Here is an 8738-nt window from a genome sequence, read left to right on the forward strand (position 1 = left end):
GTTATTTATATTCGGTCTTTCCTATCTCCCTAGGAAAGACCGAATATAGGGCGAATTTGTTGCTCATAAACTGGTTAAGGTTTTGGTTTATGAGTTTGAAACTACTAGCATGTGCATCTCTAATCCTTCATAATACATTATTAAAAAGCGATGATACGGAAGATCCTGAAGTTGGGCTATCTCAAATCCAAATTCAAACATCGATGTGCTCTGCTCTGATGAGCCTGGTCCCCCAACGTCGGATCAGAGTCACTAGATTTCTTTTTTATGTTGGTAATTCCCCAGTATACCGAGCATCATTTCAAACAAAGATTTAGAATGAGTCAAGAAACTTTTACATCCCTCTTGTCAATATTTGAAGACTTTAAAGACCGAAAACAATAATATCAATGGCAGTGGCGTAGCTAGGTTTGGAATATTTGTAAACAGGGGGTCGGGGGGGGGGGGGGGGGGGGGGCAGCCCCCTAGAAGCTGAGGACATTTTTCATAATATGTAATAAAAATTTTACGAAAATATTTGTAAGCACGTGCATACAGTGCTAATGTGTAGCTACGCCTCTGAATGGAAAATAATTATTAATTTTCATACGCTACCTAACAACTCAAATGACAATACAAGCCATTACTGACCAATTTGGAGTATGTGAATATACAGTATTTGGTATCGTGAAACGTCTTGCTAATATTGTTTGTCGGGAATTTCTAAAGCAATACATAAAATGGCCAGTTGGTGAAAAAGTTTCCAACATCGCCATGCTGGATTGATTTTCCGCCTCTCTCGTAAACCGAATAAACTGCCCCCAGAGGCGGTTTAGTTGGTGTAACGAACTGGTTTAAGTTTTGGTAAAAACAAATAAAAAACCAGTTCTGGTTTTAAACTAGTTCAAAACCAGTTCGAAAAACAGATGAATAGTTTACTATGAATAACCCCCTCGTTTCCACAGAAATTGGGGTTTGGTACTCTCATTTCTTTTGCTAGTAGTTCAACACAGATATATATGCAATCATGTACTAAATAGGGTAAAATCGGTTTAATTTAGTATTTACCCAATACTGAACAATAGTACTCACAAACGCATGCATCGTGTACAAGTTTCTTCCCCAATGATGTAAAACAATATTTACTGAATATAAAAAAAAAATTGCGACCCCGACCCTATTTTTTTTCCAAGATGTATTCGATAACACGATTAATTAATTTTTGTTTGCCTTAGAGCGCTTCAATACCGGGACGTTGTAGGTTTAAAATTCGAGGAACGCTCGTGCTTTGTCTGCACCAAACACGTTCAATGTTGGCAAAAGGGGAATAAGAGGTCCATGGGCAACATCACTTACCTTAGTCAACTTGGCCCATATACAAAGATTGTCCCTACATATTCGCATATAAAACTGTGATCCCCTATTGTGGCTCCAACCTACCCCCCCCCCCCCCCCATCATTGATTTTTACAAGCTTGAATCTGCACTATGTCAGGAAGCTTTCATGGATATGTAAACTTCTTTGGCCAAATGCTTCTTGAGAAGAAGATTTTAAAGATTCTCCATATATATTTGTATGTAAAACTTTGATCCCCTCGGTGATTATGATTTTAACAAACTTGAATCTACACTATGTCAGGAAGCTTTCATTTAACTGTAAAGTTTTATGGCCCAGTGATTCTTCATCAGAAGATTTTTAATGATTTCCCAATGTATTTGTACATGTATGTAAAACTTTGAAAGCTTACCGATATGTAGGGGTTTTCTGTAAACACTAGGAATGTTCGATTACGTGAAGTATATAACACTTAGTACATGCCGGTTAGTGTATATACCAATTATACTGATAAAGTAGAAACGGCAATGCGACATACTGGTTCAACGAGGGTACCGACTCCTTGAGCATCCTCCTAGACAAGTCAGATAAACATCCAAATTATACATACGATTTTTCTCTTTTTTATTTTTCCTGTAGTATACAGTTTTACATAAATAATAACTTACATATAAAATGAAACGATGTGCATGGTCTATGAATATAATAAATTACGATAAAAAATTACGTAGAATGTGTGCCTGGAGTTGTTTAGTAGATTATTATTACAAAAGCTAACACTAAATATATATTATTCTATTAAGTGACTGAATGTAATACAAGTGCATGTATATTTATAGTAGCATATGTATTATGTAGATGATTGGTCGGGCAACATATTTTCATTTTTGATTTTTGCTCCTATTCACCAATAACAAATTTATCGGTGGTCATTTGGCATGCAAGATAACGTCCTACAGAGTGTGCACAGGGCAGATAACTCTGTATTAAAGTAATAAATTTAATTTCTGGTAATACATGAGGGTATGAACTGCGACGCTTCACGCCAGAATACATAATGAAGCGCGTTAACTAACAGAAGTATCCAGGCGTGAAGCGTTACGGTTCCTGTCCTCGTGTATTTTCAAATTTATATCTACAGTCTACTCTGTTTCTGTCGGACTTTCTCATCCGTTAAATTAAACGCGCTATATTTATCAAAATTCAAACGCGCATTGTTTACATCTGCTACGCATTCATGAGGAAACGGCTATCATTAAGATATCAAAAGCAAAAGAAATGTTAATATTTGAAAATAAATACAACTATATCTTTTATGCCTAAAGCGCTGTATGAAGTATTTACTGTTCATGAATGACATTATATAGTAAACTATGGAATATCAAAAATAAAAGTAGGTACTTTCTTTAACGCATGTTTCTTGGATTAATAAGTATATATGTGAGTGGCAGTGCACAAATAAACTGAAGTGCTTGATATCTTTATACACACAAACGACACAACAAAACTATTTCAAAGTGACATACCAAGAAATTCAGGGTCGCATTACCTGTACACGTACAGAGTTTAGTTTCACCAGAAAATACGTTATATACTTCTATTTCACATGTCCAGTCCAAAGTCCGACCCACTAATACTAAATTAACCCTACATACAGTTATGAAATAAAATTTTCGCGGCTGCCCAATTTTCATAATATTTTTTAACCTTGTGACGTACATGTATCAATTGAAAGGAATCCAACCTCCCAAAAATCACTAGAGAGAAATCCGCAAATTACCGAAATTGGCTACGCGAATTTAAATGAATTCACTACATCATACATATATACAAACCCAAAAATGAACCGTCATTGTTTGAAACGGACAGACACACAAGCACATAGACACTGGTTGAGTAACACTATCATTGATAGTATCAATACATGAGACACAATGAGCTACGCCGCCTACTTCCGGTAATCGTTGGGTGTCGCACGTTCTAGAATACACTAGAAACAATATAAATATCTGAAAACAATTCTCATATACACACGATTTGTGTCCTTGATACACAGATATGAAACGATATTTCTCTTTCCTGTATCGTCCGTGTAATACTGAAGTAAGCCCATGTATAATATATCGGCAACTTGGGACAAACCGGGAACAGCTAGAATATTCCCGCACTGAATATTCCCGGTAATTTGATTGTCTCGCGGTGTCCTCAAAAACCTCCACATTCTAGACATACGTAAATCCCTGGCATTTCAAGCACGATGTCATGTTCACAAATTTTCAAAACTCGCTTTGTTTCGCTGAAAATTTGTCACTGTGCTTCGACATGTCATCGCTGTATCTGTCTCGATCGTCATCGCTATACTGTCTCTTCTCGCTCTGCACATCGTCCTGTTCATCGCCATAGTCACTTTCTCTTCCTCTTGGTTGTGAATCCACAACCCTAAGCTCTCTCTGTGAAATTTTCAGCATTCTTTTCTCGTTTTTCCATTTTCTATACACGTAAACGTTTATCAAAATGGCAGACGATAGTATCCCAAAAAACGCGCCAAATAAGATGAGGTAGAAGGAATATGACAACGTATATGCCCTGTTTATCTTGTGTTCAGAGGCGTAAATTATGATGCTGCTCAGGGACAAGAACGCTGAAAAACAAAACCGTACAGCAATGTCAGGGTTACCGTGAAAATAGTTCTATGATAGTGATTAAGAATTTTCCCGCCAAATTCACTCACCTCCCAGGTAACAGACTCCAGAAGTCAATACATGGAACAGGGTACGCTCAGAAAATTTGGGGACGAAAACACACAGGACAATCAACACGGAGGCAACGAAGGAGACAATCAGGCCAGACACGGCAAAAGCCCTCACGGTGAACTCGAAATCTGAAATGAGCACGGAATATTTATTAGTATGAAATGTTATTCATCAATCTGACAAGATTTCTCTTCACCCGGCCCTGTGTTCAAATAAATGACTTATTTAACAACTATATCAAAGCATCTTTTGCTATTTCCAGTCTGGATTGAAAAGTAAAATATGACAGTAATTTAAGGATGGTATACACGCATCAACATTTCGCCGCTAGTTAAGTTACATCCCTTGTGCGCCATTTTGCGGTGAAAAATCCTATTTCTTTGCGTTGGCCTTTGTAATTTTTTGATCTGTAAATTTGCCATTTGTTATTTTTGCATCAATTGTAATCGACTACAATGATATTGGGGTATTATTGTGGGACAACCCATAAACTTATATAAAAACCCAATAATTAACGATAATTCAACTCGTGAATTTGGCAGGGTAAAGAAGGAAAACTAGGGTTTTCACCAGACTGATCTTTGGCTGATCCCTCAATGGGAGATGTGTTGTTGTGGGGCCGAGGGAGGGGGTAATGGTCGTTATAATGATCTTGTTTGCAAATCACAACCTCGGTTTCGTTAGGTCGAATGCTGTCTGACGTGTTCCATATCAACTGTTTGGTCGTTCGTTATACTGATTTTGACTACAGATCACTCCATTTACCTGAAAAAGTTATGTGTATAGGGCTCACGGCGGGTGTGACCGGTCGACAGCGGATGCTTACTCTTCCTAGGTACCTGATTCCACCTCTGATGTTTCCGTGTTTGTCCTACTCTTAATTCTTATGGGAATTATGAGATCGATCACTGTATATGTTATCTTCACTTTCCGTGTATGTTTGAATTAGTTACAGTTACATGTATAAACAGCTTGTGTTCAACAGTTGACAATTTACACCGTACAGTATATACTATGACATGTAATTTAAATTACATGCTATACTCCTATAGTTAAACACGACCGTATGAACTTCATTTCCAGAATAAATTGGTTGTATGCTATATCCGGTGTTGTTTCATCTACCCGTCCCTCGTGCATATTCCTGTGAGATCAATCACGAGACTTGGTCAAGAAGCCCAGATATTTACACACACGACGCATTCCTTCACGCTGACCATCAGAAATAGCCTATCACTGATTCATCAAATACGTTTAAATGACTTGGCTCTGATCAGTTTTAACGGCACTTTTATAAGCAAACAAAACAGGAAAACAAATTAAACGTGGATCGTATGATTTATGGAGTTTTCATTAAATTTTCTAAATGTTCGATCCTACAAATTCATTTCCTGTATGTACATTGCGCTCTTTTGATCTGATGTCATTTCTTGGTACACATGTACAGACCTTGTATAATGGATGATCGAATGCATAATCAAAATATCACATTGCTAAAGGACACTAATGTTTCGATGAACATCCAAACGACCATTTAATTCGATATCGGCAGCTTAAAAGGACGTGAATTATGAATGATATTATACAACAATCGATTGGGGAGGGGGGATAAGGGGTTAATTTTGTCAATCTGGTTTCCTTTTCCTTATTGTCTAGACACGGTACACCACCCGTAATGTATTCGGCATGAAATGCGACCCTGGAGATGAAAAGACAAGATTTTGTTTTACATATTTTAGGGATTTTGCATAGAAATTCGATATTCCCTTCGACATTATACCCTGCTATGTCGAACAATATAGACGGTCTTTGTTGATGGGTTAACATACTATTATATTTAATTTAAACTATATTTTATTCACAAAGTGTATGGGATCGGGCAGCAGGCATAGCCTATTTAGGCCCTCTCCCTAAAACTATTATGTTTCCTGGTTATGTTATATTTAAGGGACAAGCATTGTGGAGCTCATAACAAATATCTAAGCGAAAACTGCTGTTTTAAAAAAGCCTTCCGAACTACAGTTAATGAAACGCTTATAAATAAGGATGTGTATGAAATCCCCTGATTTCCGATTAATCCCTTCATTCCTATCGTTTAAATACCCATGTCGTGATCATCTCCACTTGTCAACACCTTTGATGCCCATTGTAGGTGCAATATTTTCGGGTCATTTGATGTTTTGAAGATATAGAATGGACAGGCATTCCTAATTTCTTATTAGGTATTCTTCAATAGATAGGCACAAAGGCTGGCAGGTACGCAATGCTATAATAAGAAAAACTATTTCTCCCAGCCTAGTCATTGCATGCATATATTCAAGGAGTCAGGTTGTCAAACTGACGTCTCCAACCATAATAAACAAGTGTACGGTGTAGATACATGGCAGGCACAGCGCAATAGGCCTAATAATAAAAAAAAAGTTTCGCAACTTTGTTACAGAAAATACCGAAAACTACACCCCCCCTTCTCTCTCTCTCTCTCTCTCTCTCTCTCTCTCTCTCTCTCTCTCTCTCTCAATATATATATAGTTGAAAACAATATTCTGGGACGAACCTTTGAGAGTTGAATCAAGACGACCTTCACATTTTTCCTTCAGGGTGTCGCATTTCTCCCACAAGCCAATGTTGTAATCCTTTTTTAGGGTAACGAAGCTTACAATTTGTACAGCCAGCCAATGGGGGATAATCACCCCGATAGCGATGAACAGCGTCCCCAGGGGAATCAGAAATAAGGCAAATTGATAGAATCGGGTAGTCTCACGGAACACATTCCTCCTTGGGTGGGGCACATGGGTGGGGAGGGGGATTTTGTCCTCCACACGCTTGGCTATGTATCCATCCATAGCTTCTGAGTTTATCTAGCGAAAATATTTCACTTTAAATTCACAAAAAGTGCTCTAATTCAATTCCAAGGCATATCGTATTACGTGAAAATCAATTTATCCGAAGCATGATGCCACTAAAAGTTCAAAAGGACTTGCTGTATAAATTTGTATCTCCGAAGTCTTTCTAGTTACGCTATTTGATTGATATGTATCAATCCAGTACACACTATGTCATATGGAAATAACTTACCTCTGGGGCTCCTACGGGGAATCGAATGCAGGGGCGTCACACCACCCGCCGCTCAAATCTGCTTCATTATTCAGCAAATTTTCCAAAATTCACAATCTGTTGCTCGGGTGTCCTGATCTAGTGTAATAAGAAACCAAAGAAAAAAGTAAAAATTCAGAGATGGGGGTAAAATAGACATCTCTTTCAAGGATAAAAGGACACACTGGGCCGTACCCACAAAGTCACACCAAGGTCCTCTTTTCTCTAAGTGAAACACTGCGGTAGTATGTCACTTAAAATGCACTGCAATGGCATGTGCGAGCAAAAACAAAAAGCGCGTGCATTTATATGTAAATTTTACGTTTAATTACATTGGTTTGTACTAATTTAACCAAAGACCCTGAATTGTTTGTACTGAATTTTAAAATTCTGTATTAGATCTATATATATACATGTACTACCACTATGCGGTCTTTCAGAACGAAAAATCAACAGCGGTCATGGTCCACTGCATTTACCTATATAGTATTTCAGAAATTCCTTTCCGTGTGCGCCAAAATAGGTCACTATTTATTTGGTTAAAATATTATCTTTCTTCGTTTGGGGTGTGTTTGGGGATTTTAAATGGCCTGCCCAACTCAAACATCATTATTCACAAAGAGGGCTTTATAGCGGTAAATCAAATCTATTTAGTATGTAGATAAAAACTAAATGCTTGCTTGTCAAATACACCATAACTAACACGCTGATAATTTTCTCCTCCGGCCAAAAACTGACCATTAGAGCTGACACCGAGGTCGTAAAACTGACACGTGGATTTCGTTTCTGGAAAGATCCGCGCCCATATGTTAGCGAGGCATAATCAAGACACCACGAAATAGCCTTGATTTTATTACATTTGTACATAGTTTAAGCTGATTAAATGGAATTGTCGTAAGGTTGTGCAATTTAACTGAATTCCTAGGTGATTTGCGAGAACCAAGCCGATTTGTATATTCTTAGGGTATAAAGATTAGGTAGCATCAGATTGACTAATTAGTCAATATACCAATGATTAATTTTACAGAATATTTACTAATTTTCTAGAGCGTTATATAAAACGTAATGGCGAGGGGATCGATGTTCTCGTGGGGTTCCCGGAGGGTCTCTGGGAACTCTGCAGTTCGCTTTTGTCGCCCAACCTTCTACAGAAAATAATAGTTATATGTATAGGGAAAAAATTATTTCAGAAATACTCTATTAATTAATTGGATGAATTTTGATCGGATTGGTTGCACAGATCGTGAACGTTTTGGGTTCCTCGAACATTTATCTTCTTTTTCTTTCTTTTCTTGTTTTGAATTTTTACGATACGCCACTAATTTCACAATTTAAATGAGCGGAACACAGTTCTAAGTTTCGTAAACCACAGCTACAGAACTACAGCTGTCTGGGGACAAAATTGAGATATCTCTTGTGTCACCCCCCACCCCCTCCCAAAACCTAAGTAAACTGTAATTTATCATCTAGAAGTCATACTTTACGAATCAAAAACTATATAACTAACGACTTGTAAACTACATTTCATAGACCGATCATTTTCCTGTGTGAAATGATAATTCAACGGGAATAACTATG

At 37.5% G+C, this 8738-nt stretch overlaps 1 protein-coding gene across 2 annotated transcripts; it reads right to left on the reverse strand.

Moving 5' to 3' along the window:
* Window positions 1-1921: 1921 nt before the first annotated feature.
* Window positions 1922-7614, reverse strand: LOC125648038 (uncharacterized). Of its 2 annotated transcripts, XM_048874931.2 has the most exons (5): window positions 7356-7563; window positions 7143-7259; window positions 6622-6925; window positions 4046-4195; window positions 1922-3955 (listed from the first exon to the last, which is right to left on the reverse strand). In XM_048874931.2, the coding sequence occupies exons 3-5, from the start codon at window positions 6908-6910 to the stop codon at window positions 3591-3593; spliced, it is 804 nt and encodes a 267-aa protein (XP_048730888.1). In that variant the 5' UTR covers window positions 6911-6925; window positions 7143-7259; window positions 7356-7563; the 3' UTR covers window positions 1922-3590. The 2 variants fall into 2 exon arrangements, with proteins under 2 accessions (XP_048730888.1, XP_055995365.1); XM_056139390.1 differs by having other exon boundaries at window positions 7143-7614.
* Window positions 7615-8738: the final 1124 nt, after the last annotated feature.

Source organism: Ostrea edulis, chromosome 6 (genome assembly GCF_947568905.1).
Source record: "Ostrea edulis chromosome 6, xbOstEdul1.1, whole genome shotgun sequence".
NCBI lineage: Eukaryota > Metazoa > Mollusca > Bivalvia > Ostreida > Ostreidae > Ostrea > Ostrea edulis.

Coding starts and splice junctions, on each gene's coding strand:
- LOC125648038 (XM_056139390.1), bottom strand. CDS start 6,910: ATGGATGGATACATAGCCAAGCGTGTGGAGGACAAAATCCCCCTCCCC. Junction 4,196..6,621: donor TCTTGATTCAACTCTCAAAG/GTTCGTCCCAGA, acceptor TGCTCATTTCAG/ATTTCGAGTTCACCGTGAGG. Junction 3,956..4,045: donor TGGAGTCTGTTACCTGGGAG/GTGAGTGAATTT, acceptor TTTGTTTTTCAG/CGTTCTTGTCCCTGAGCAGC.